This window comes from Neopelma chrysocephalum, unplaced genomic scaffold, assembly GCF_003984885.1.
Source record: "Neopelma chrysocephalum unplaced genomic scaffold, ASM398488v2 Primary Assembly neopelma1_365, whole genome shotgun sequence".
Taxonomy (NCBI): Eukaryota; Metazoa; Chordata; class Aves; order Passeriformes; family Pipridae; genus Neopelma; species Neopelma chrysocephalum.
In genome coordinates, this window is record NW_020898029.1 from 983,907 (window position 1) to 1,011,885 (window position 27,979).

The 27,979-nt window shown below is 51.8% G+C and overlaps 2 protein-coding genes across 3 annotated transcripts; one reads left to right on the plus strand and one right to left on the minus strand.

Annotated features, from left to right (window-relative positions):
* Window positions 1-1,546: 1,546 nt before the first annotated feature.
* TIMM13 (translocase of inner mitochondrial membrane 13) lies at window positions 1,547-2,773 on the plus strand. 2 transcript variants are annotated; one of them, XR_003537672.1, is made up of 4 exons: window positions 1,547-1,722; window positions 1,847-1,915; window positions 1,992-2,146; window positions 2,274-2,773. XR_003537672.1 is itself a non-coding variant. In XM_027706112.1 (3 exons), the coding sequence occupies exons 1-3, from the start codon at window positions 1,597-1,599 to the stop codon at window positions 2,088-2,090; spliced, it is 294 nt and encodes a 97-aa protein (XP_027561913.1). In that variant the 5' UTR covers window positions 1,547-1,596; the 3' UTR covers window positions 2,091-2,773. The 2 variants fall into 2 exon arrangements, 1 of the variants encoding a protein (XP_027561913.1); XM_027706112.1 differs by having other exon boundaries at window positions 1,992-2,773.
* A 564-nt stretch (window positions 2,774-3,337) lies between these two features.
* TMPRSS9 (transmembrane serine protease 9) lies at window positions 3,338-26,909 on the minus strand. Its single transcript, XM_027706110.1, has 19 exons — window positions 26,793-26,909; window positions 19,601-19,751; window positions 17,528-17,655; window positions 17,018-17,085; window positions 16,417-16,592; window positions 15,275-15,319; window positions 14,159-14,330; window positions 13,668-13,942; window positions 13,367-13,503; window positions 11,839-12,151; window positions 10,836-11,007; window positions 9,195-9,466; window positions 8,362-8,498; window positions 7,451-7,808; window positions 7,246-7,362; window positions 6,441-6,612; window positions 5,850-6,115; window positions 5,189-5,325; window positions 3,338-4,706 (listed from the first exon to the last, which is right to left on the minus strand). Exons 2-19 carry the CDS (start codon window positions 19,734-19,736, stop codon window positions 4,545-4,547), a joined length of 3,243 nt encoding a protein of 1,080 aa, XP_027561911.1. The 5' UTR covers window positions 19,737-19,751; window positions 26,793-26,909; the 3' UTR covers window positions 3,338-4,544.
* Window positions 26,910-27,979: the final 1,070 nt, after the last annotated feature.

Sequence of the window (27,979 nt, forward strand, 5' to 3'; positions counted from 1 at the left end):
AATCCACCACCTCTCTGGGCAGCCCATTCTAATGCCTGATTACCCTCTCTGGAAAGAAATTCTTTCTAATATCTAACCTAAACCTCTCCTGGCACAGCTTAAGACCGAGCCCTCTTGTCTTACTGACAGCTGCCTGGGAAAAGAGACCAACCCCCACCTGGCTCCCCCCTCCTGTCAGGGAGTTGGAGAGAGTGAGGAGGTCTCCCCTGACCCTCCTCCAGGCTAAACAGCCCCAGCTCCCTCAGCCTCTCCTCATAGGACTTGTGCTCCAGTCCTTTCACCAGCCTCGTTGCTCTCCTCTGGACCTGCTCCAGGACCTCAATGTCCTTCCTGAACTGAGGGGCCCAGAACTGGACACAGCACTCCAGGGGTGGCCTCACCAGCGCTGAGTCCAGGGGAAGAATCACTTCCTTGGACCTGTTGGCCACATTGTTCCTGATCCAGGCCAGGATCCACTGGCCGCCTTGGCCACCTGGGCACACTCTGGCTCCTGTTCAGCTTCCTGTCAATCCAAACTCCCAGGTCCCTTCCTGCCTGGCTGCTCTCCAGCCCCTCTGTCCCCAGCCTGTAGTGCTGCAGGGGGTTGTTGTGGCCAAAGGGCAGGACCCGGCACTTGGCCTGGTTGAATCAGCCCAACTCTCCAACCTATCCAGGTCCCTCTGCAGAGCCCTCCTGCCTTCCAGCTGAACCTGCTTGATCCTGACGTGAGAATGAGAGCAGATACCGACCTCTGGCTGGGATGGATTCTTCGGATGGGCAGAAGCATTGCCGCGCACCTTCCAGCCCACTTTCCAGTCCGTGCTGATAAAACTGTACCTTAGGCGGTTGCCCCATCATTAGCACTGGCTGATGATGCTCCTGTGAGGTGTAGGAATGTCTTCTGTTTGAAGTGGGCAGATCGACAGACAGGATGACAGTTTGCAATACCCTGAGTGTGGGCTCTAGCTAGTGAAGATGAGAGCAGTTTTGGCTTTAGCTCTGCTGTCAGTTCCTTCTGTCATACCAGCTCTTTCCCGCATATCACATCTTCCCCCGGAAAAAAAAAAAAAGCTCCGTGGTGTTGTCGTGTCCCATTTGCTTCTACCGCGTTCCAGAGCGTTCTTACTTAACGGAGGAGACCGCAATAGAATTGAGGCAGAATTAAGGGCACGAGCCTCTCCCCCGAGTCACGTAAGGCAGAGGAAACGACGTCATTGCCTGGAAGGGTGAATTCCAGAGAGAACCCACCGAGGAGCTGCTCCCTGTGGGGAGCCCAGCTCAAACCGCTGGTGTTCCGCCGCAGGGCACCTGGGCGGCGTTCGTCTCTCTGGTGCTGCCGGTTTAAAGGCCCTTCCCTTCGCCCCTCCGTGGGGCTGCGCTGAACCCCGGGACTCGAACGCAGTGTCTGACTTGGGCTCGGCCCGACCCCGCCCCGGGGAGTCCCTTCGGAGCTCTCCGGGAGCCGCGGCCGGCGGTGACACCCGCGCTGGGCACACGGTCCCCGCGGCCCCGCTGAGGCGCCGCCGGCGCGCTCGGCTCGGCCCCGCCCGGCGCGGGGCCCGCCGGGAGCCGCAGTCCGGGCGCCGCCATTTCGCCGGCAGCGCGGGCACTGAGGGCATGGAGAGCGGCTTCGGCTCCGACTTCGGCTCCGGGGGCGGCGGCGGGGGGAAGCTGGACCCGGGGCTCATCATGGAGCAGGTGAAGGTGCAGATCGCCGTGGCCAACGCGCAGGAGCTCTTGCAGGTCAGGAGGGGCGGCGGGCGCGGGCGGGGCTGGCTCGGTCCCGGTCCCCGTCCCCGTCCCCGTCCCGCTCCCCTCACGGCCGGAGCCCCCGGGCCGCGGTGCCGCTCACGGGCTCTCTCCACAGCGCATGACGGACAAGTGCTTTCGGAAGTGTATCGGGAAGCCCGGAGGCTCCCTGGACAACTCGGAGCAGGTGAGGGCGGGCGGGAGAACCGCGGACCCGCGGTGCCCGTGCTCGGGGCGGCCGCTGAGGCTTTTGTGTCCCGCAGAAGTGCATCGCCATGTGCATGGACCGGTACATGGACTCCTGGAACACGGTTTCCCGAGCCTACAATTCCCGGCTGCAGCGGGAGAGAGCCAACATGTGATGATGCGTTCCGGGCCAGGAGGGACCATGTGGGGAAGGGACGAGTGGCCAGTCCAGGTGGTTGGGGGTGAATCCTGCTGCCTTCCCAGCCCCTGCCGTGGCAGAGCAATAAACCCTCGCTAAACCTTTTGCATCCATTGGCCTTTATTAGCACCAGTCCCAGGAGCGAGTGATTTTTTTCCAGCCTTGAGAGCCACCATGAGCTGCTTGATTTACTTCTTGCCCTTCCCAACCGTCCAGACTGGCCAAGGCATTATAGCACTCGATAAATCCCTGCTGAAAGGGCTGCGAGAGGCAAGGAGCCTTCTGTGGAAAAGAGGGGCCAAGCCAAGCCGGCAACACGGTCCCTTTGCCCGGGATTCCAGCATGGACCCAGCCATCAGGTAGTTACACAGCCCTTTTTCATCAGTAGAAAAGCTGCCATAATATTCTCCACATGCCACCTTGGCTCTTTCTTCCCTTGTATCTGTGTATCTCTGTGTGGGGCTCACTTTGGGCTCATAGGCTTTGACTCAGCTCAAGCACAGTGTTGGGGAACGAGTTGCAGCACAGCCTTGCAAACAGTTGTGCCAGCACAGCTAGGGGGATGGACAGGGTTGGGAAGTGGATGGATTAATTTCTTTACAGAATAAAGTACTTGGGTTCATTTCTTTATAGAATAAAGTGTGTTGTGTTGCTGTGATACTCTCTAACTTCTGGTTTGGCTCTGGCACAGACGTTCCATCTTGGAGCCTACCTTCTAGGCATCGTTTTTTTGAGGGACGAGCATGTCTGCAACAGAGGATGTGGGTCTGCTTTGGTGCTCAACTCTGTATTGTTCTCTGCTTACACACCTCTCCTGAAAAGCTGGGTTTATGCTGTATAGTCGGCAGTGGGTACAGCAGCTGCAAGAGGAGAGTGTTGGAGATTAACGGTGCCTGTGTCTCTATAGAGAGGTTTTTTGAAATCCCTCCTTTTGGAGATCTGCATTTTATAAAAGATTTCACTGTTTGCTGGGACATGGAGACAGACGAAGGATGTTGTCTCCATACCTGCTAGGACATTCAAAGGGATGTGGCAGAACCTGATTTCATTTAATCTCCCAATGTGGTGATTTCTATAAAGGGACTGAACTGTTCTTACACAAGATAAACTGAGGAGATAATTGGGTATTTGAACTTACTGAAACTGGAGTTTCCCTTCCAGATTGTCAGAATGACTACTTGAAAATAAAGTGCTTTCAGCCGTGTTTGCTTAGGGGCCTTTTTACTTTTATTTATGGCTGTATGAGTTTTGTGGCACTGGCTGTGCAGCAGTCCCATCCCATTTCATTCATGGGACCATCCCACAAGTGTTGCAGCCATGGATCTGAACCCATGTGGAGCTCAGCCATGCCTGGAAGCCAGGTCTCCCACCTTGCTGGTGCTCTGGCTGGGAAGGTGGTGGATCTCACTGCCAGCTGGGTTGAGACAGAAGAAACCTCTTGCTATGCCCAGATGCAGAGCTTAAGCACCAAAAATGAGGAAGGGGTTTGGGGTACAAGCAGCTGTTCAGTTTTGGTGGCTGAATCTATGGGGAGATGTCTAAGTCTGCCCAAGACTTGGCACATGAGCTCTGCAGCAGTTTTTTTCTTATGAACAAAGTTGTCTGCATGTCATATGCTGGCTGCTGGGACTTGACTTCCTACTGAAGGAGTTATATCCTTGCACCCTATGTCAGCACTTTGAATTTTTCCCACCTAGCTTAACCAGAGCAGTGGTCTGTATGACCATGCCTTAATCAGTTTAATCACCTGTTCCCTGGTGCAAAAGGAGCTGGGGGGAGGTTGGGTGGGTGGGGGTGTATGGAGGGTGTAGAGAAGCCTGTCTTGATCCTCCAGTACAGATCAGGGCCTTTGCAGTGTGAACTCCAAGCATTTTAGTCCTGTCTTCTCTTGGGATCAAATGGTGAGCCAGAAGGTCATCACTGAGCTCTCAGGCACTGAGTGAAAACAGCAGCACACCCTTCCCAAAAGCCACTGCACAGCACAACGGCTCCACCAAGGCAGTGAGGTCTGAGGCTTCTGCAAGGGCATAACTTTGGGCTGGGACAAAGTTCACCAGTCTCTTGGCTTGGCTTTGGGATGACAGCTCATAGGCAGAGGTCAGCCAAACTCCATGAATATCTGCCAGATGTTTCGGACACCCCTCCAACTAGAAAGGTCATGTTTTAATGCGTAGGATGTTTGGCCAGGTCTTAAGTTGGGACAGGCCTCATTTATTTATGGAAAATGTCTAGAATTTGTACCTTTCTATGCAAAGCAGTTATCAAATGCCCTGGTGTCACAACCAGCGGGTCACACAACACTGGCATGTGCTTAATACCTGCAAGGCCATCTTCACCCTTTTGCAACATCATAAAATAGCTGAGGGATTAGTGCCTCCTCTGGCAGTTACTGCTCTCATTCGTTGCCTTCCCTGAGTGGTGAAATGCAGTTTCAGAGCTTGAGGTTCTGCGCAATCCAGCCCTGGACAGCTGTGACTTTGGTGTAGACACCAGGGAAGTATGGCCTGGCACAGCCATAGCCCCAGCTTGTGATTCCTGCTAGAAACCACTTCCCTGAGGGTTCTTTACATGCCAGGGGCCCGCCTGCATCGCCCTGCAGAGAGAGGAAAAGGGTATAGTATCAAGCCAGAGGCAGCCCAGCTCCCCCAGCTTTGAGATGTTCTTTCTCTCTGGGACATGGGCATTTGCTGTCCTGCTCCCCACTTCCCCAGGAGCCACATTCCAAGCTAGAGGACTGCTCAGTGATGTACCTGCATGAACAATGTGACGTTGGGGTTCTGGAACATGGAAGAGTGTGTTTGGAGGTACAATAGGATCATGGAATAGGCTCCAAGGTATCCCTGTGGTCCTTTGCTTGGCATTACCTCTCTCTGTGTTTCCCTGACCTGTCATGGGTTGGTGGGGCAAGCAAGCAACACGAGGTGTATGCAGGATGGACATGGATAAAGGCAACAGCCATGATGGATGGACAGACAGCTGAGCTGGGGGAGGCAGGGCCCTCCTGAGAGAATGTAGCCTGGGGACTTGGCACAAACTTGCTCTGTCCCAGCCGCAGTGTTTGCTGCTCTCACTCACTGAACAGCTGTCGACGGTGCCCTGTGGGAAACCAGCACACACCATCCTGCTGCTGATCTGGACAGGGTAGAACTTTTTGCAGGCCTGGTCTCCGATCATGTTCACTGCTGCTTTTTGCAGATGCTTTGACATGAGACCTGAGGAGACAAGTATTGATGTTGACCGGGCGCAGAGCACGTGAGAAGCAGAAGCGTGTGTAAGAGTGGGGTCTCTGCAGCCTCTCCAGAGGGAAAGACCTGCTCTGGGAAAGTCAGTCAGGCCTGATTCCTCCCCAGCAGAGCAGGCACAGAAAGGTCCCTTGGGTGTGTGCTTTGTCCAGCAGCTCAGCTGACCAGATACAAATGGCACTGGGTCCTTGTACTGCAGGAGCAGAGCTGGAGCAGCTGCTGTGGGGACGGGGAGCATAGTGGCTGGCATGTAGAAAGCTTGGGAAGGCTCCAAGAGGGCAGAGGTGTGGCTAAATGGACGAGTACAGTGCATGGTGGCAGGGGAGGAGATGGTAGTGATACCAGGCCTTGCCCAGCTTGGTGTTCCCTGCAGGGTCCAGCCTGGCCTGGGGAGTGCTGGGGACAGTGGTGTTTGGAACTGTAGGTGTTGAAGCGTGCAAGGTAGGTGACCATCGAGGCCATCATGGATGTGAGGGGGCCCTCTCAACCAGTACCTCCTTCCTTCGTGGAGCCCCAGCCTGTGATGAAGCATCTGGCCCCTTCATGGAAGATGTGAGAACTGTCTGGGAGACATATTGGTCTGATGGTGTTGCTGAACTTGACAGGTGTGCTCAGCTCTAGCAGTGCCACATCATAGTCCAGGCTGTAGATGTTGTAAAAAGGGTGCTTGTAGATACGGAATATTTTCTCCATTTTGCCATCGATGCCACTCAGGGAGGGTGTTCCTAGAAAGGCCACCCACATTTTGGGGTCACTGTAACTGCAGAAAGACAGCAAACCTGGCTGTTAGGAGCACGGCCTCACAAGGAGGGCCATTCCTCCTCTTGTGGGGCTGGGATGCACTATGGCCACACCTCGTGAGGCCAGGGCCCCTGTCTGCAGCACACTAGGCATACCCAGGTTTTGCTCCACTCATTCTTCTTCCCACTTACCTGTGGGGGCACACCTGTGATAGGGAATGTGTGCCTCTCATGGGGCACAACATCCCAGCCACGGTGCTGGGCTGCCAGGGAGGGCAAGGGCAGGTGGGCTGATGGGACTGGGGCCAAGAGCCAGCTGGCTTCATTAGCCCGTCTCAGACTTACATGTCAAAGCAGTGAGCTGCAGAGAGCAGCCAGCGGTCAGCAATGAGGACAGCCCCGCACTTGTGCTCCTTCCGCCGAAGCCACAGACTGACTTGCCAGGGCCACTCCCCTCGAGCTGCGCTGCTGCCACCCACGATCTTGCTGAAGGCCAGAGCAGTTGTTTGGCCACAGTCTGGGACAGAGGAAGAAGCATCGTGGTTTTAAATAAACATAAGTGAAAAGGGTGTCTGCCTGTCCTCCACAGCCCGTGCGGTGGGACAGCCTTCGGGGGGGGCGTGCACAGGGCAATGGGATGTGATGAATTCCATTCACCCAGCTGAAGCAAGGCTTGGCAGACAGGGTATGGTTTGTGAAATTGTTATCACAGATCACACCTTCCAGGGCTGTGGTATGTGAGGAGGGAACATTTGGATGGACTGGCTGAGCTACCACACAGCAAGGAATGTGCAGACCAAGGAGCAGTCCCAGGGATGACAAGACATTTTCTAGGCTGCCATGTTATGGAGAGTTGTCTTGCCACCTTTGTGCTACCAGACTGACTGGCCAGAAGGCTGGTGTGCTGGAAATGGTTTCTAATATTTGTAGCAGAGGAAAAGAGGCCACACCTTCTGGCAGAAAATTTGGACCCTGCTCATCCAGCTTTATCTTGGTTTAGATTCTGGCTGAATAAGTAGGACCTGGACTACAGTGGGCTGGCCCAGGCCCCCAGTGTCCAGTGTGGGGCCCAAGACAGGCAGTGTGAATGTGGTGGGTTGCACTGGGGAGTCTGGGTCGTGTAGACCATGGGCTGCAGAGCAGGACTCACCACAGTTGCGCTCGTCAGAGCCATTGCTGCAGTCCACAACACCATCACATTCAGGATTTTCTTTTCCAATACACACCTTGCTGGAACACTTGAAGGTGAAGCTGGTACAAGGCACCACTGGAAGGGAATAACCCATGGCCTGCTCAGTACTCCCTGTGATGGAGGCCTCCTACCAACATGTCAGTACATCTGTCATCAGTTTTACCTGGGGCTTGCGTGGGCTTGGCAGGTTCAGTTGTTCTCAGAGCTTCAGAGTTTTCACTCGTGTTTGTGCTCATCTTCGTTCCCAGGGTGGTTCTGCTGGTTGGACTTGCAGCTGTTGTGCTGGGCTGGGTGAGGACGGCTGTGCTGGAAGTTCTGGTGATGGCTGAACTGGAAGGGATGCCTGTGCCAGGACTGGGCAACTGTGAGATGGTGTCCAGGATCCAGTCTGTGAGTTTGGTAATTCTGGAGTACACACCAGGTTTCATAGCCTGGGCACAACCATATCCCCAGCTCACAATGCCAGCCAGGTAAAACACTCCTGGAGTCACCTCACAGGCCAAGGGCCCACCTGAATCTCCCTGCAGAAGAAGCAAGGCAATGGCTGCTCAGTACAGTCTCCCCCAGACAGGTCTACATGGAGCTGCCCCTCAGCCACACCAGGAGGATTTAGCTACCCCCAACTCTTCTTTCTTCAGCCTTGGGTCTGTCTGCTGCCATGCAGTGTGTGTGCAAGGCATGAGTCAGACGCTGAAGGCAGGGTCAGTGGCTCAACCTGGCTGCACAGATACGAGTGGTATTTGTCCTGAAAGTTCATAGCTCCTGTCAGCACCGCTCCACAGCCACCACCAACTGCCACTGTCTCACTGCCACTGGAGGAGACCTGCTTCATCCAGCATTCATCTGGCCAGACAGAGCACTGGGATGTTGGTTTAAGTCGTTCTCAACTTGGTGGAGCTTTATATACTTTTCTAAAGCTCCAAGGTAGCGCGCTGGGTTTTTTGTGCTAAGGTGTATGTGAATTGCACAGCTTGGCCACAGCAGCTCAGTAAATATTTCACAAGGATCTGCTGAAGGCAGAGTTAGCCCAGCTTTCTGAACAGGCCACAGAGTAGAGAAATCCCATCCTCTTACCTGGCATGAGTCTACCATCCCCTCCAGGAAGCCAGCACAGATCATTCGGTCAGTGAGGGAGAAGTTGTAGAGGAAGTTGCAGGTGTTCTGGTCTATGATGCCCACAGAGGCTTTCTGCAGGATCTCGGGCTTGGTGGCTGCATGAAAAACATGGGATTAGTGAGTGCAGCAGAGGAAAGTGGGAACTAATGGATTTTAGACTGACAACACAAATTTTGGGATAACAGGCTCTAATCCCACATGAGAATTGAGTCCTGTATGACCTATTTTCTGAGCAGCCCTGAAGTTTCCTGGCACGCCCCAGGGTGCAGTTCTGTGTCTGTGCTAAGGATCCTGCACCCAGCAGTGTCCCATGGTCCTGACAGCTTGTGGGTTCCTGGTAAGCTGGGCTTCTTTGGTAGTACATGTGCCACTCTCGAGCCTTCTCCCTACAGTGGGATCTTTGCTTTTTCCAATTGCTTGGAACATCTCTGTGACTGAGCGTGGTTGCTGTGGCTGACACACCGTCCTGCCAGAGCTGCAGCAGGCCCTGAGCCAGTGCCTGACTCTTGCTTAGCATGGTAGAGCTACTGAGAGGAGTCCAGCAGGTTTCTCCTGATTCCCACCAAGCTGCTCTCTCAATTTTCGTGTTTGCTGGTGACTCCTAAATAACTGTGGTTTAAGGTAATGCTCTGTGTGCCTTTGTTCTTGCTTATTCTTGTGTTTCTGTCAGTTCCTGGCTGTCCCCCTTACCATCCCCTGTCCCGTATGCTCACAGGACTGTGGGTCACAGTGGCACAGGCTTTGCTGCTCAGGGTGTCACTGCTCCAGGGCAAATCAGCATCACTGCTTACCATTCCCTTCCTGGAGGTCTCCCCACCCAGAAATGAGGCATTTCTTGCCAACAGGAAACTTCTGCAGAGCAAGTGGGAGGCACACAGGCTGGATATATTTGTTGAAGACAAGAGGTCTTGCCAGCTCGAGTACAGCCACATCAAAATCCAGAATCATGGGGCTGAAGAGGGGGTGTGGGATCACTCTTGTTACATTGACTTTCACTGCATTCTCATCTGTTCCATTTAGTGATGTTGTTCCCATGTAGGCTTCGATCTCTTCTGGATTTGTCCTGCAAATACATAATTCTAAACATGCATGCTCACACACAGATGATTGCAGGCAGTTTTACATGATCAGCACACAGCAGAGCAGCCCTACTAAGTCAGGCCCAAAGAACAGTTTCCAGCAGTGGCAGCTGTTGGATATCTCCTGAAGAGCAAGTGAAGATGTAGTAATAATCCCCTCCTTACCTCCAGAAATTTATGATTTCAGGAGTGTTCTGGTACACAGGTTGTGTCTCGGTATTCAGTAGGTCTTGATGGATTTTGGGGTTTTATTTGGATTTTTTTAAAGTTGTGTTTTATTCTTTTTTTTTTCACCCTATGTGAATTTTAAATATTCAGCTTAATGACATTTATTAAGAACTGCTTCCTTTTGATTGTTTTCCACCTGCTCTTGGTGGGTATTTGGTATCTTAAAAAAAGAGTCAAAAGGCATCCCCTAATTGTACCCTTCATCATTGCACAGTCCCATCACACTTTCCCTTCCCACCAGTTGTTTTTTTCCCAGGTCTAGTCTAATCTATTGTGTCTTGCTTGTTATGATGCTGTTCCACATCCAGCTCATCCCCAAGCCTTGTGTTCACCTTCACAGAGTGTTACTCCTGCCCTGTGTGGAAGTTGGTGTGCTGTGGATTGCCACCACCATCCTGGTCATCTCCCTTGTTCTTCTGACTTACTGCATTCCTGTGCTCTTTAACCACCACTGCCCACAGGACTGCTGCTTTCAGGGCAATATCTGAATGTTTCTCTTGTTTTGAATGGCAGCATTCAGATGGAGATGGATGGATGTAGCTGATGGAGACCCACCCTTGTCCACAGACAGGCAGCACTGCTGGTTTTGCTGTGTGCCTCATTTCACACTTGTCTACCTTACATTTCACTCGCTGCTTTATTGCCCAGCTGTTTAATGCATGAGGGTGTATTGAAATCCTTCTCAGTTCCTCACCCTTTCTGCCTTCAGAAATTTATTCTTGACAAACGTTCTCCTCTTGCTACTCATTTCTTTATCTAGGCTACTTATAAATCTGGGCTTAGGCTCTTGCAGAACAGAACTATGCAGGGTCGAACACACCATTTTCCCTTTACCAGCTGACCATGTGTCTCTATTTTGTATATTACAGACAATTTTTAAGGTTAAATTTTTTAAAGAAACTCTTGTGGCATCTGTCCTTTTCCACCCCCTCTTAGATGTGTTGTCCTTGCTCCCTGCCCAAGCTGGGGTAACCCCTCTCTGCGTCGTTCCAACCTCCCCACAAACCCCCTTTTACTGTGAATCTCTAGTTATAGCAAAAATTATTGTCTTGTTTGGAGGCTCCAGTGCCACGCTGTGGTTTTGGCAGCACAGCTCTGTGGTGAAGGGCAGGGATGGGCTCTTACTCGTTGAAGCAGTGAGCTGCCGACAGCAGCCAGCGGTCCCCGATGATGGTGGCTCCACAGAAGTGCCTCGAGTCCTCTTTTAGGCTGACTTGCCAGGGGATCTCTCCTCTGGAAGCATCTGTTCCTCCCACGATCTTGCTGGGTTTAGAGAACCCAGGTCGTCCTCCACACTCTGAACAAAGTCAAAGCATGACTTGTGAGTACTCCTAGCAGAAGATGAGCAAGGAGAGACTTTTGCTCTCTCTAACCAGTGAGTCTGAGCAGGGACAGGTCAGGGCTGAGGTGTGAGGATCTACCCAAGCCCTGTCTGCTGATCATGGCAGGGCCTGATGGTGACTGTTTTCACCTGGGCTTTCACACTAACTGCTGTTCTGCATCTTGCTCTTGGCAAATCCTCAATCCTGGGCCTTTCTCAAAGGCAGAGTAATCAGCAGCTCTGTGCCTCTTAGCCTTGCCATTACAGATAAAAACTTAATCCTAAATGTAGAAAAATACCTTACATCTGCATCTCCCTGCAGAGCTGCTGGAGGGTCTTGGAGCAGACAGGTCATCCTACAGACACCTGCCCTCCTTCCCTTCAGGGAGAAGATCCATGTCTGCTGTGAAAGTGCAGCCACCAACTTTGAGCTGTGGGGAGATCCACAGGTGGCAAACAAAAGTGAGTGGTCAACAGGTTAAATACTGAGAGACACTGCTGTGCCTTAGTGCCCCGTCCTGGACCTGCTGGAGCAGACGAGTCACTCAGACAAGATTACAGAGTCAGTCATATAAGCAAAGGAACTGCATGGAACTGCACAGGTACTGAGTGACTTTGCCAGGCTGCTCTGGTCTGAGCTGGGACAGCCACATAGTGTCACATGTGCCATGGCCTTAGTCCTTAGGCAAGGGTTGTGGGGCTTACCCTACAGAAAGTCAGCTCAGCTCAGCAAAAGAAGGAACCTGGCATTTGGAGCTGTGTCTGCCACTCTTCCTGCCAAGGTGCACCACCCATGGGTGCTCATACCTTGTGGTCTCCCTGCAGTCACTGGCCTGCTGGCAGCTGGGGCTGGTGAGGTGGTGGGGGTTCCTCTGGTGGTGTTGAGCTCTTCAGCACTGACCACATTACTGTTGGTACTGGAGTGCATTGGAGGGACACTGTGGGCTGTGGAGCTGGGGAAGGCAGAAATAGCGTCCAAGATCCAGTCTCTGAGTTTGGTAACACGTGTGTAAACCCCAGGCCGCCTGGCTTCAGCACATCCAATCCCCCAGCTCACGATTCCCGCCAGGAAAAACCTGCCAGATGGTTCTTGGCAAACCAAGGGCCCACCAGAGTCACCCTGCAAGAGAAGCCAGATGGTGAGCTCTTCCTAGAGATGCACTGAGCTCTCCCTGGCCACCTTCAGCATCCCTCTGCCAGCTGGGGTCCCTCTGTCCCTCTGTATCTCAGCTCACTTCATATTTGCTCCAACCTAGTGATGGCTGGAGCATCTCCTGTGCTGGCCTTTGGCTGCTCCTCCATGTGGGCACACTGTCCCTCTATTAAGTAGCAGCCTTGTGCCACTGATATGCCAGAAGAGCACAAGGACATCCTCTATAAAATAAAGAGTTTAGCATTTTTACTGCTTTAATCATTCGTTAAATTGTTGCTCTTAAAGGTCAAGCCCAGCAGCCTGTACACAGACAGATGATGGGTGTTCGTTGCCTGATGCACAACCCAGGGTGACCATGCTAATCTTTGCATCAGGTTTTCTTGATTTGGCCTATGGTTGCCTGGTCAATTCTTTGTTACTGTGGGGCCCTGAAAGTGTCAGTGATGGACACGTGGTGTCTGTGAAGCTGGCAGTGCCTCCTGGTGGTGATACTGCTCTAGATCAATAGTGAATAACCAGATGGGTCATGTTGCTCATCCATCCTTGGATCTTCCATTGTTGGCCCCTTCTCTGGTGTTTTGTGTTGTATTTGGTCCAGAAATATGAAGCACTACCACCAGAGCAGTGCAGTTTTGCTCAGCTGGTGGCTGTGGGTTTGAATAGCTCTGCCAAGCCACAAGGACAGCCCAGGAAATCACGGTCCTCCTCCCACATCACAGTTCTCCTCTCTCCACTGTCAAAGGCAGGACTGTCTCCAGGTGCCCACTTGCAGTTCCAGGCTGGATAAAGGCTAACTAAAGAAAACACTCTGTTGTTCACCAAAAACTGCTGGGTATGTTTCAGTTTCCAGTGCTGCCCTTTGCCATCTGGATTTTGATCCAAGGACCTGCCTGGTACATTGGTAGGGCCAGCCCTGATTACAGCTCGGGAAGTAGAGAAAAATAGTTAATTAGCCAAAAGAGCCCCTTAAACAGCAGTGCCCTCCTCTAAGCGCTAGAGAACATCCTCATTTGTGTCTTCTGCAGTCCCTGAGCCATGCTTGGGTCCAAGGCACAGCCTCAAACCTCAGGGGAGAATCGTGACCACAGTGTCAGATCTGCTTCTTGAAGTGTCCCTTGGTGCGTTACTGAGAGGAAAAGACTCGTGTGGGGAGCGGTGCCAGCTTCCCTGGGCAAAGCTTACCTGGCAGGAGTCAACCTTCCCTTCCAGGTAGCCAGCACACATCATCCTGTCTGTGAGGACATGGCTGTAGAGGCTGGAGCACAGGTTCTGGTCCAGCAGCTCCACTGTTGCTTTCTGCAGGAACTCAGGTTTCACCACTGAACGAGAAAGACACGACTGTGAGCTCAGCTCAGGGAGCCCTGCACGGGACCAGCAGCCCCAGGTACAGCCATCCCAGCTGCCCTGAGTTCCCTTCCCTGGGGCCTCCTGCCCCACTCACACCCCACCGTGTCTCCTCTGCTCCCTGCCCCACTTTGCTTACAGAAATCCTCCTTGAGGTAGCCCCAGCCAGAGATGAGGCACTTCTTGCTGGTTGGGAAGTGATGGCCCGCGTCCGGCAGGCACACGGGCTGGATGTACTTGGTGAAGGTGACAGGTCTCTTCAGCTCCAGCACAGCCACATCATAGTCAGCTGTGTCGGCGTTGTAGGAGGGGTGTGGGATGATCTGTGCAATGTCCATTTTCACTGCGCTGCTGTCGGAGCCTCTGAGGGAGGTGGTCCCTGTGTAAGCTGCCCACATGGCTGGGTCCTGAAACCTGGAGGAGAGACGGCAGGGACTGTGTGAGCCTGCAGCCACAGCATTGTCCTGCAAACCCAAGCTGCCTCCTGCCCATCCTGCCATCCACTGTGGGAGTGATGGAAACTCCCCATGCTCCCCGTGAGGGAAACCAGGCATGATGGGGCAGTGCAGTGCAGAGATGGCAGGTTTGGAAAGGAGATGGAGGGAGGGAGATGGCGTGACTAGAACTTACTCAGTAAAGCAATGAGCAGCAGACACCAGCCACTTCTCTGTGAGGATTGCAGCACCACAGAAGTGCTCGTTGTTCTCTCTCAGGCTGACTTGCCATGGGAACTCCCCTCTGGACGCCTCTGAACCTCCAACTATCCTGCTGGCAGTCTGCATGGCAGGGCGGCTCCCACAGTCTGAAAGAGATGAGAGAGCCAGTGCATCAGGATCCTGCCTCTGTGCTCCAGCAACACGGACTCGGGGACAAGTGGGAGAAGCTGCTTCAGCTTCATGAGTGCTCCCAGCACATGCTCAAACAACAGGACAGTGCCTGGGATGTCACAGGGCAGGCTTGGAAAGAGCACTGCAAAGCACTGGCCCATCACAGCGTCCTCCCTGAAACTCTTCTAGAGTGAGAAATTCTGGGGAGAAACATCTTGACTAGTTTGAAAATCTCAGCCACTGCCTCATGATATGCTCCCAGCAGCTCATGGGTGTTGTCCATCATGTGGCTCATGTGGCTCTTGTCCATCATGCCAGGCCACCAGGAAGGTGTCCCTTATCCCAGTTGGTGGTGGGGCCAAGGTGTTTCTCAGGGCCCAGCTCCCCTCATCCTCACACAGGCATTTTCTATTGGCTTGAAAAATCATGCTGTGTCCTTGACTCTCTTCAGTGCCTGGAAGCCACTGGTGTTACACCTGTCACAGTCTGCAGCAGTGCACTGTGGCCTGTCCCCTGTTGTCCAGGAGACCTGCTGTGAGAGACTCACCACAGGCCCTTCCTTCAGAGCCATCAGCACACCCTGTCTGCCTGTCACGGTTCTTTCCACATGCACTGGGTGTTGCAGCAAGTGACTGTGTCTCCAGGGCAGCTCCCTGGGGACAGCAAGGCTTGAGTCATTCCTGTCTTCTGCAGCCCACCCAGCAACTCTGCCCTGGCTTCCCCAGGGGCAGCAACCACGGGGCAGTGTCCTTGTCACTCTGCTCCCTGGCAGGGCCAGAGCAGAGCAGAGCTGCAGCTCTTGTTGAGCTTGCAGGGCCCTGGGCCACCAGCTTATGAACAAGATATCTGCACCCAGGCCACTGGTGAGGAGGAGGAGGCTGCAGAGTGCAGGTTGCTCTTCCTGCTGCCTGGCTCTTACCTGATTTCAGTCCAGATCTGTGGGGAGAAGAAACCTTGCTGGGACCTGTGACAAAGCAGAAGGAATTGGGATCAGAAAGGGCAGCCCAGCCAGGAACTCTGGGGACTGTGCTGTTCCCAGACTGGGACTGCTGCAGGCTTTGCTGCATCATCTTCTCCTGCCTTTCCCTGCCCCATGGCCAGTGTGAGCTCCCTGCTGGGGAACCCTGCTCAGCCATGGAACAGGGGAGGAGCAGCCACCTACAGCTCTGTGGGCTTTGGGTGATTCCAGGTACAGGGATGAATTCCCAAAAGCAGTGAGCTGCCTCCTAGGAGCAGACTCCAGGTCTGAATCTATGCAGGACTGTTGCCTAAAGCCAAAGGGAGTCTGTGCACCCTCCATCTGGGCTGCACAAGGCTCATGAAGATGCAGGGATCCTGCCCATTGTGGCAGAGGGAGCTGATGAGGAGCCCACACCTTCATGTTTCCCAGGCACATGTTTTTTTAAACCTGCTGGACCTGAAGTCCTACAGTCACATGCAACTCCACAGTCACTGAAGAAAAGGAGAATTTCTTGTCAGGTGGTTTCAGAGAGTAATTCAAATATGAGAAACATCTGCCTAAGCTATAATAATTGCTACAACTCCGAGGGCTGCCTAAGGAGTGCTGTGCACTTGCAGGTACAGACAACTCAGCAATTAGCCTCCCAGAGCTTGATCCCCTGTCCCTTAGGCTGGTTCTAGGTGCTGCAAGAAAAGCCAAAGAAACTGCAATTTATACTTTAGGCTCTGTTGTTGCTGTGAGCCCCTCAAGCTGCTCTTGCAGGGCAGAGCAGCAGAACAGCATTAGTGCTGGAGAGGTATTTGGGTACCCCACAAATGTTTGTTGAGCAGCAGGCAAGACCTAGGCTGGTCTCTGCTGCTGTACAGTGAAGCTGGGAGCCAGGCAGAGCATTTCATTGTTTTGCTGGGTGCCTGGCAGCACCCCCATTCCCAGCATTGCTGCTGGGCATGAAGCCTTTACTGCACATCCAGAGCTGAAGCCCTGCAACAGTTTGTCTCTCTGAGACCCAGATGGTGGCTTTGCTGTGTGACCTGGGGTGGCAGCAGCCCCAGCACTGGGCACCCTGCTCTGCCTGCCTGGCAGTGGTGGGAGGGCTGTACCTGTGAGAGAAGCTGAGGAGATGGTCCCGTAGGCAGCCAGGGACAGACCCTGCCTGCGCAGGGCAGCTGCCAGCCCGTGCCTCAGAGCTTCCTCCTCCAAGGTAGAGCTCAGGGGCTGGGAGTCCTGGGGGGCGAAGAAGAGGCGGAAATGGACGATCACGCTCGAGTTTCCATTCCTGCTGGGAGACAGGGAATTAATGGGGACATTGGCTCCGCGATCAGTACAGGCTCCTGCACTTGCTGCCTACAGGGAACTGAAGGGAAACAAAACTGACTCTTAATTATGTGATTCTTAATAATTTAAGGTTTTTCTGGAGATGTTCTCTGGGTTGAAATGGTCATTTGTGTATTTTTTTCCTTTGGCCCAAAGCTGTGGTTGAATAAGCCATTTCCCTCTGCCTTTCTGACTGCGCTTCCAAATTAAAGAATCCAGAACACTGCTGCAATCCCAGAAGAAAATCCAGCCTTGATCAAAAACCAGTTTCTCTTTGTACTGGTTTTGAACAACAGCACGGGTGTGAGCTCACCTTCTTGGTAAGGCCTGTCAGAATGCCCTGAAACATGAGCTGCAGAGTCTGCAGGGACAGCTGCCCACACTCACCTATAGCCCAGGATAGTGCAACCAGTGCAACTCCAGTCCAGCTGGGAGTCCTGCAGACTGGACATAAACTGCAAAGCAAAGAGTGATAGTCATACACTTACTGCACAGAAGACCCCAGGGAGGTGGGAACTAGACTATGCCTGGGAGCTGGAGCTCTTGAAGGATCTTCTCTTGCCTCTGCAAGCAGCAGAAGCAGCCATGTCCAGCTCATGTCTAACCCTTTTCCCACCCTGGCTCAGGGCATGAGGCAGTACATCCCTTTTTTATGCCTTCCTACCTCTTTTGCAAGCAGCAGGTGCGAGCACACACTTCCCACACCTCAAATGCCTCTCAGGGCCCTGATGGGGCCTCTCAAAGTGTGGCTCAGTCCCACAGAGTACCCTGCTGATGTTTAAGAAGTCCTAGTTTCCCTCCTGCCCTTGGCATCCAGATTCTGCTGAGTGAGGACATTCAAGCTGAACCACCACAGTATTTCCCAAGTATTTTCTTGGAAAGCCCAGATCAACTCACCAGCCTCTCAAGAGCAGGTGTCAGCACCCTGTAGTAGTCTGAGTTCTCCATCTTTAAGCTGCTGTTGAATATGATTCCTTGCAGCTCCACTGTGTGCTCAAAGCTGGTCTCTCCCGGGGGATGGCAGGCTGCCAGAGAGGGACAGTGTCTGTCAGAGGGAGCTTTCCTCACTGCTTTGGAACATGGATCTCATCATGTCCTTTAAAGCCCCTATTTTGGCAGCGTGACTGTCTCTGACCACCCTGGCTGCCTCGGGGGTGCCCCACGACCACACTGGGATACCCTGCACACCTGCAGGAATAGCATTTGGCACTGAAATAGTTTGAACTTGAAAATGGTGGATTTTTGTCAAGCCTGAAAGAGAAGTTCATGAACAAATGGGTACAGCCTGGCAATCCCAGATTGGCCCTATCCTTGCAGAAACATGCTGGTGAAAGGTTTGCTGGGTACTGAATCCAGCTCGGAAAGCAGGACTGTCCAGGTGGGATCTGTCAGTCATGTCACACTAGAGTCCTTTTTGGGGTGCTGGCCTCAGGTGGCATCTGCCATGGGACACCAGAAGCAGCAGGGGGGAGGTGGGAGAGGCAAGGAGATGGTGGTTGTGCTCTGGAGTGGGACAGTAAAACAGGCAATGGTCAGGGGCTGCAAGAGGGGATGGCAGGGGTAGCGAGGTACAGTGACAGGAAATTTGGGAGTCATAGAGAGAGATTAGAGGATAGAATAATTGAGTCATGGAATCATTTAGGTTGGAAAAGGCCTCTGAGATCATTGAGTCCAATCATTCCACCAGCACTGCCAAGCCCACCACTAAACCATGTCCCCAAGTGCCACATCTACACATCTTTTAAACCCCCACAGAGATGCTGACTCTACCCTGGGCAACCTGTGCCAGGGCTGGATAACCCTTTCAGTGAAGGAGTTTTCCCTAATATTCAATCTGGCGCAACTTGAGAACATTTCCTCTGGTCCTGTCCCTTGTTTCCTGGGAGCAGAGCCCAACTCCCACCTGGCTGCACACTCCTGTCAGGGAGTTGTGGAGGGTGAGCAGGTTCCCCCTGAGCCCCCTTTTCTCCAGGCTGAGCTCCCCCAGCTCCCTCAGCTGCTCCTCATCAGACTTGTGCTCCAGACCCTTCCCCAGCATTGTTCCCTTCCCTGGACATGCTCCAGCCCCTCAATGTCTTTCTTGTCATGAGAGACCAAAAACTGACCCCAGGATTTGAGGTGTGGCCTCAGCAGTGCCAGCACATGGGGACAGTCACTGCCCTGGTCCTGCTGGACACACTGTGGCTGGTACAAGCCAGATGCCAGTGGCTTTCTTGGGCACTTGGGCACACCTGGCTCATGTTCAGCCACTGTTGACCAGCATCCCCAGGCCCTTCTCCACCAGTTTTCTGGCAGGACCCGGCACTTTGCCTTGTTGACCCTCACACCATTGGCCTTGGCCTATCAATCCAGCCTGCCCAGTAGCCTCTCTGGAGCCTTCCTGCCCTCCAGCAAATCAACACTCCCATCCAGCTTGGTGTCATCTGTGAACTGACTGAGGGTGCCCCTCGTCAAGATAATTGATAAAGACATTAAACAGGGCTGGCTCCAAAGTGGCTCTGGGGAACACCACTGGTCACCAGCCCCCAGCTGGATGTAACTCCATTCACCACCAGCCAGACAGTTTTTACCCATTGAAGAGTGCACCTGACCAAGCCATGAGCAGCCAGTTTCTCCAGGAGAATGTGGTGGGAAACAGTGCAGAAGGCTTTACTGAAGTTGGGGTACGCTACATTCACAGCCTTTCCCTCATCTACTAGGTGGGTCACCTTGTCATAGAAGGAGATCAGGTTGGTCAAGCAGGACAGGAATAGAGCATATGTGTCATGAGACACTGAAGATGAAGTGCTCCAAGGTCACATATTGAGAACATGAGTTGACTACAGCCCTTGTCTGTGTGTGTACATGCAGGAACTTGACCACATTTTGTCTTCAGCGGGAGGATTTTGAGGATTTTTTGCTATGAGCAGTGCAGGCCACTTCTCTTTTGGAGCTGATAAACTGAAAGAATGTACCCAGCTGCACACTCACCCAGCAGGATCCCCAGGCAGAGAGCTGTGGCACTGCCCGCCACGGCAGCAGCAGCAGCAACCTTCCAACAGCAGGCTCTCAGTCTCCTCCTCTGAGTGCCTTGTCCTGGGGCTTGTCCTGGCTTTATCTGGTCCATGCTTTTTAAGCAGCTCTACGGATGGGCTCTGTGATTAAAAAGAAGAAAAGGATAAGACTGGGATGAAACATGTCGTGCTGGCCATGGTTACCCCAGGAGCTTCAAACATCACCACGAGAAGTGAAAGGATGGATACACACTGCACTCAGGCTGCACTCTTGATGCACTGAAGATGCTCAGATGGGATATGGTGCTCCAAATGAGATCTCAAAAATGCCAAAAATAGAACAGTTATCTTGCTCTTTTTTTTTTTGGTCTGCAGTCTTGCTAGTACAAGCCAGCCTGTGGTTGGCCTTTATTTGCACGTCATCAACTGCCGGGTATCAGCAGGAAGGAAATAGCCTGGGATATCCATTGTGATTCCATCAGTCATTCAGACAGGCTGGTTTTTGCAACAAGCCTGGTGAGACAAGGAGAGGCACTGATTTCCTGTGGCCCTAAAATGTATTGAATAACTGGATTAATATTTCTCCCTCATAGGCAGGAAGAAGACACGTAACCCTTCCCTTCAGACTGGGCAGGATAAAGGCTGTCTCAGACAATTTGTTTTGTCAGACTGGAAATCCACAGAAGTCTGACCTTGGCCAAAGGTCCAGAGTTACTCAGCTTCAGAGTGAGTTCTTTGAGACTCAATCTCTAGCAGCTGGGAAACTTCAGATTTACAGGTGACACCAGAAGGGTCTTGGCAAGGCACAATCTTCTCTCAAACTTACTCTGCCTTGATACTGACATCATCAAGAGCATAAAACCCACTCAGCTCTTCCATCCTCAGTTGCAAAGTGTGTCCTGCCAAGGGACATCTCCCCTGGTCACCTCCTGCCCACTCAGAAGGTGCTGTGAGAGGTTGAGCTGCAATTCACTACTGCTGTAAGTCAGGCTGTGACTTCGGGGAAGCTGCAGAGGAACAGCCTTTTCTAATGTAAATGCATCCAGCAATGAAAGGAAGAGGGGAAGAAAGGGACCCCAGGACATGGAGCAGCAGCTCCCTGTTTCAGAAGAGCTTTTCAGTGTTTTCCAAGAGGCGTCAGCAGCTCTTTAAACTGAAGCTTCTAGATAAGAGATTTTAAAAGGTCACTTCTTTGTGAGGCAACAAACAGAGGGAAAGGGGAGAGGAAGGGAGAGTCTGTCCAAGATCCCTCTTTTTTTCTAGCAGACCTTCAAATATTCTTTTTCAGCTGTCACTGAGCCTGGCACAGACAGGCACTGTGGCCCCTGGGTTCCGCTAACAATATCTCCATTTGACAATTCAGCTCTGGCTAAGAGGAGACAGGTAGGGAACATTTTTCTAGTGGTTCTTGTGACCTGAATACATACAGATGAGGGATCCCTTCTCCACTCTTTCAGTAGGTTTTAGAGCCACTGTCTCTCTCGTAGTGTGCTGAATGTGGGACCTCAGAAATCTAGTCCAGGTCTGCTGACCAGGGCAACAGTGGTCTGACCATCAGTGGACCTCAAAGGTAGGACAACTGCATCTGAGAAAAAAATTAACACCACAGGCAAAACTGGCTCTGGCTGGGTGTTTTTTTAACAATACAATCTTGGCTGCATATAAAAGTCATATTACAGTAACAGCTACTTGGAACCCTAGAAAGAAGTTTATATTAGTGATTGCAGAGGCATTTTAACTGGAAAAAATAAGAGTATTTAGAGAGCCTTTTACTTCCCAAAACAATCAAAACCTGTCTTTGCTCTCTCTTTTAGCATAAGGAAAGTTTATTTTCTTTTGTTGCGAGTGGTGTGAGTTAAAAAAAAATTAAAAGTACATGTAAATGTAAAGCCCATTTTGCAAGAAGGAAGTAGAGATTGTAATTTTTTTACTGAAAATAATAAGGACTAATCTGTAAATACATAATGGAGATCTGTAGCAAGGAGCTACACACAGTGAAAAACATTGTGGCATAAAATCAGATGAGCAAAAAGTAAATTTTTTTGGTGGGGCAGAAACTAGGAAAGTATTAACAGTCAGAGGAGCACGAGTTTCCAGTAGGAATGTTGAGAAGAAAAACGATTTTTTGTCAGCTCATAAATTGAGTGATTATAAAATACAATGCCCCTGGCAGCAGGGGGTGGGGAACTCTGACCTAAGAGAGTCCTCTCTGTCCTGTCTCAGTGAGGTGTCTTTCCACCACTCCATTTTAGCAGGGAAGGCACATCTGATGTGCTGCAGAGAGTCAGCAAGAGCTGTTCTGTGACCTGCCCCAGAGGATCTGCTGCCGTGCTGAGAGGGGACAGCCCCGGGTTTTGTTTTCTCTGTAGGAGTCTGGACTTTGCTCTAGGGCAGCCTTGAATCATCCCATAGGATTTCCTTGGAAGACATATTTTATTTCTCAGCTGGTTCAGATAGGTAAATTACAAAATATTAAGTAATACTGTAAAAATATTAATTTATCCAATTAGCCAAACTGTCGCAAACACCCAACTCTTCTCGTCAAAGAGGACAAGTAGCACGTGTGTGTGTGTCTGTGAGCACACATGAGTGTGTGAGAGCCCACATGAGTGTTTGAGATCGTGCATGTGCAGTGTGTTGAGGGCACATCACGTGCAGGAGTGACAAGGGGACAAGGCAGGGCCACCCAAGGAGGGACGCCCCTCTTGCCTGTCCACGCGCTGGGCACCGATCCAGCCTCGCCCTGGGAGGTGTCTCTGCTTCACTCAGGTGATCCCAGGCCATGCACACCTGTGGGACTGGCCCAGAGCACAGTTCATCTATTCAGCATAAATCGTGCTGGCTCCTGTTTTCAGGCAGAAACTGGTTTCTTGCAAAATGCAACAGCTCCCGGGGCTGCAGCACGACAGGGATGTCCCAGCACTGTGCTTGTGACTGCCCAGCAAAAGGGGCTGGTTTTCTTCATTTACCTTCCCATTCCCCAGCCTCTTCCCTTCCACTGCTTGGTACTTCTCGTCCTTCACCTCACTGTGTCTTCCCCTTCATGTCTTCACCTCCTGAGTCTTTTCCTTCTGCCTTCACAGCCCTCTCCAGCCCTCAGTCTCTCTCCCTTCAGAGGGAGACTCCTGTCTCACACTGCACTGCCCCAGGCTCCCTCCAGCTTCTCCCATTCCCAGTCTGTCAGCCCCTATCAGCAGCCCTCAACCACAGGGACATGAGCTGAGCCCCCTCTCTGAACTGTTGGCCAGGGGAAAGACAGGCAGGAAAGAAACAGTGGTAACTGTGTCTTCAAAAGTCATCATTTACAGATAACGAACACAATGAAACCCCAATGTCCCCTGATGGCGAATTTTGGCTGCTCTGGGGTCTTTGTGCTTCATTTCTGTATTCCAGATGAGTTTTTGGGATGATTTTTTCCCAAACTGTGATTATAGAGGGCAGCAAATATGCTGCAACCATTTGAATAACCAAGTGTTAATAAAAGAATTTGCTTTATCCCATGGTGGGGTAGTGTGGCTCTCAGCACAGCAACACTGTGTCTGCTTAGCCTCCAGGCACAGGGGTTGTAAAACTGCGTCCTGGTCTAAGGTCACGCCTGTAGGTCCTCACCCAGACAGAGCCTTTGCAAAAGGTGGCACAGATATGAAAAATATGCGACTTGCTGGAGGCAGAACACAAGCCCAGCAGCAGATCTACCTGCAGCCTCAGCAAGTAATGAGCCTGTGGCCAAAGTGAAGGACTTCTGATTTTATCAGCAAAGATAAGACTTGTGGCACTTCAGAGGAGAAATACAGTAGAAGCAGACTATTTCTCCAGAAGGAGGTAGCCCAAAATGAGTAAGCAGACTCCAGCCTGCCTCATTTGGTGGGTTCACCATTCAAAATCTCAGGTGCCAGAAAACAAACCACGTCTGTGTCACCAAACCATAAGCTTGAGCAAAGAGAGAGAAGATGGTCATTTGCTGTAAGTGAAAGCAGAAGCATGGCCAGAGGAGGCGAGAGATGTGGGTGTGCAAACAGGTCTGCTGGCAGAGCACGGTGGTGGGAACAGCCAATCCCAGTTAAAATGGGGTCAAACCTTGTGATTTTTCTCCTTACAGTTGGGAATTTACTTGTATAGAAATGGGGCTCACTTGTGGCACCAGCTACTGAGAGAAGGTAGGATACTTTCCTGGGAGAGTGGATTTATAACCCACTACCTGTTGGGTGGTGGTGCAGTACAAGGACGTGTCAGTCTGGAGAGGCCAAGAACCATGTGCCAGTTCCCCCTTATGGCTCAGGGGTCCCTCAGAGCCACTCTGGGAGTGGGGCTCCAGAGAAGGGAGTGTTGGAATTAATTCCAACACTGTTGTTTCCTGGTGAGCCCATATGTCTCCCCTTAAACCTTCTGATGAGATGATGCTATGCCATAAAAAAAAAGCCGAACGGATACAGGACAGAGCTCTCAGCATCAAACCCACCCCCATGACCAGCAGACACAGGTTTGGCTAACGTGGCCTTTTTGTTTCGTGTAACATGAATGTCACTGGCCACCACGCTGGTTCCTTGGACCACCCAACACTGTATGTCTTTAATCCTTTTGCTTTAACCCATCTCCAGGTTCTGTAATGGACATGTGCATGGCCCCATCTCTGTAGGTTAACATTTAGAGGGGGTTGTGCTGCATTTGAAAGACTACACAGAAAGAAACACTGTCACCTAAGAGGCTACAGACTCTGGACTGAGGACAGCTCTTATTATCGAGGTGAGTGAAGAGCCCCCAGACCACGTGTGGCCTGCAAGTGAGCAAATCTGAAAGTCCCTACTCGCTTGCTGCCCTCTCCTTGGAGGTGCCTCTGGTTCAGCTGTAGTCCTGCTCTCAGCAAGCCCAGTGACACTGTGCTGGCCTTGTTTATTGTCCCTCTTGGTCTGCAAATGTCTCTCAATTTACAAGTAAGAAGATCCTCTTCCTGCCTGCCAGCTCAGCAGTCTCAGCTGGGGCATGACAGACAGGCTGGGCTCCCTGGTGCTGGTATTATCACTGGTAACAAAGGCTCTAACATCACTTCCACCTTGGAGACACTCAGCCCTGAGCTCTCCCTTCGGTAACAGAGCACTGGGTGGATTTGTACCTGCAATTACTTCTTAAACTTTTAGCCATGGATTACACAATAAAATAAAGGCAACTCTCCTGCCTCCTGACTGTGCTGGATTGAGAACTTGGTACAGATAGTAAATACTGAATACACATGGGGAGTATCCAGTAAGTCAGGAAGCCTATGTTTGTCTAGTTACTTTTCACAAGAGGAGCACTATATAATTTGATACTTTTCAGCTCATGAATGGCCAGGAAAAACCCACATGCTTAACTCATGGCATCTCCTTTAGGGACATCCGCTCGCCTCCCTTGGACACTGTGTCTGGCCCAGTGCAAAGGCTGTGGAAGAAATCTTGGTCCCGATGAAGTCAGTGGACATACTGGGACCAGAGGTTCTCCAAGGAACAGGGGCTAAACTCAATGTCTTCATTTGCAGATAGGCGCATTTTATTCTTTCTCACCAGCTGACACACATTAAAAGCAACGTGTAAATTACATTTTTACCTAGCTTCAGCTGTTATTGCAGGTTGACAGGTAGGCATCAGTGTTCATGGGCACAAAACCCCCACGCTACCCTGAAACCAGTCATCTGCAATGCATGTTCCCTCAAAGGGAGAGATCACAGAGAGAAACAAGCCAGTGATGAAAGATATCAGTCAAGCAGCGAACTCACAGCACCTGAGTCAATGGGATTTTTGTCATTAACCTCAGAGGCTGCAGAATGAAGCTCTGCATGTATCAATACACAATAGTGTCACTGCTAAACTCCAGTGCTGGGGCTGTGTGACCATGCACAGCTTCGGCCCAGCCCCTCCTGTTTGAGACCATCCCCAGGCAGAGGCCACAGGGTGTTGCCCACATGGACAGCCCAAGTCCTGCACTGGCCTGTGTTGCCTTGCTTGGCACCTCACCCACAGGGACCCCTCGAGCAAGATAAGGGGGCTGTGCTGGGCTCCCTGCAGACCAGCCTCAGTTGGCAGACAAGTGGGTGCAAAGCAGGGCGACTCTCAAGCCCTTTCCTTCAACCGTGGGAACAAAGCACCATCCAGCTGGAGAAACATTTATTTGAGCTCAAATGATGGTGCTATTCCCAGCCCATGGAGGTTGCTTATAGCATTTAGGTCTGCATTACTGCTAAAGCTTTTTGTTTCCCATAAGCTACCCTGAACTTTCTTTCTAGAATATTTCGTAATTTGCTATAGCTTTTAGATAATATAGACCATTCTCTGCATTTGGTTTCCAAGGTGTTAAAGAAACTAAGATGTTTCCCCTTAACCAGTACTTTCAGAGAAGAGGGTCTAGAGGTCACTCTCCACTAAGGTTCATCCATTAGGTCCCACATGTGTTTGCTGATTAACAGACAAAAGATGAAATGTCCTACAGAAATACACAGCTGGCAGAAGGGTTTGGCTTCCACAGACATTCAATGGGGAGCCCATTTCTGTGGCCAGTGGATTCCTTTGGTCCCAGGAGCAGAAAAAATCCCCTCCACTCATCTGTGCAAAGTGGTCCCAACCTCCCCTGAATCACGTTAGTGTTACACGGAATTGAAAAACACTAAAAAGCACTTCAGCATCACATAATAAAAACTACTTAGCCATAAGCAAGTAGGCTTACATGCTAAGGAAGCACAGAAGTTGTTTCCCTCTCTTTACTTTCAATAAAAGGTGAGCTTAGCTGCTTTCTCCACAGGCAATTAATTCACAAACAAGGTGTTTCCTCAGAACCAGCAGAGCAAGAGGGATTTCCCCAAGCACGGGGGGAAATCCGGCAGGGAGAAGCAGCTTCAAGCTCCCGCTTGTCTGGAAATCTGCGGGCGCAGGCAGCAAACCTGCTTGACCCTGATGGAGAAGCGAGGAGGAGAAGGAGGAGGAGGAGAAGAAGAACAAGAAGGAAGAGGAGGAGGAGGAGGACGGCTGTCCGAGCCCCATCGCCGGGCAGGAGGGATCGCGGTAGGACCGCGGGGCGAGGAGCACCCGCGGGTGGGTGCGGCCCTCGGGGAAGGCGCAGGTTTTTCTGTTCCCATCCGAGCCAAGAGAGCCCGGCACCTTGGAGAAAATGAAAAGAGCCCCTAAGAAGGAGCAGGGACTCACCCGCTTTGCCTTTCCCGTTGCCGCCAGGTACTTTCCCCGGCAGCTTCTCCCCGAGCTCACCCGCCCGGGGCGCGGAGGGGGCGGTGGGAGGCACGGGGAGAGTTCGCGGCGGGGCTTAAAGGCACAGGCTGAGAGGCAGGAACGGTTCACCCTGAAGAGCTGGTTTGTTGCTTCGTTGAACTTTGGGTTTAAGCGCTTCCCCCCGCCCCCCGCTCTCCAGCTGCCTGCGCCGGGAACTGGAGCAGTGATGCCCCAGCTCCTGCCTCTCTCTCTCCCCAGCCACGGGACCTTCCCGCAGTTCGCTGTGCAGCTCCCATCCCCTCCAGCAGCAGCACCTTTCACCTGCAGGACAGACAGGGAAATCGCTGCCTGGAGTGGGGTGGTTCGTGCCGGCAGCACTGAGTTCCCCCCGTCCTCCCTTCACCAGAACTTGTCACCCCCTCCCGCTCTGAAGCCGGTGGGGTGATCAGTCAACCACTGGCCGTGCACACAGAAACAGTGAAGGGAGCACCATTACAAAAAACTACTAATTTCCTCAGTCAGACATCCACAGCCCTTGCAGTTCATACCCTGTTTATCATCGTAACAATCTCTGTGTAAGGAGAACGGCCCGACTGCTGCCCAGGAACGGGCAGGGATTATCCTGCATCACACACACCCACAGCAGAGGCCGAAACTGGACGTGGTTCCTTGTGCTCAAGTTCATGTTTAAGCCCACACAACTGATCCTTCTGCCATCTTGAAAAGATGAAAAATACATGAAAAACCGAGAGCTTGTTTTGCTTTAATCTGAATTTTTGCTTGCTGCTTGACACAGTCAGCTCTCACACGATTGCCACTTCTGACCCTAAGAAGCTTCAACATTAACAGCAAACTTCAGCATTTCATGTGTTGAATGGCAAAGCAATGAAAGAATGTAGGATTTTTAAATTATAAAACTATCACAGAGATTTCTTTGAAGTTGGTTTTGATTGGAGCACATCCTTTCATTCCTAACATCTGCCATCCCATGGATCTCTCCAGCCTGAGCACCACTGAAACTTGTTTCAGGTTTCCTCCTGAGCACCAATAATGAAGAGCTGGCTGGTTAAATTTCTTCCTGCAGGTTCAGTGAACCAGGACAATGCAGCTATCTCTGAATCTGGACACACTTGGCTATAAGTGAGCCAGTGAACACAGAAGTAGCT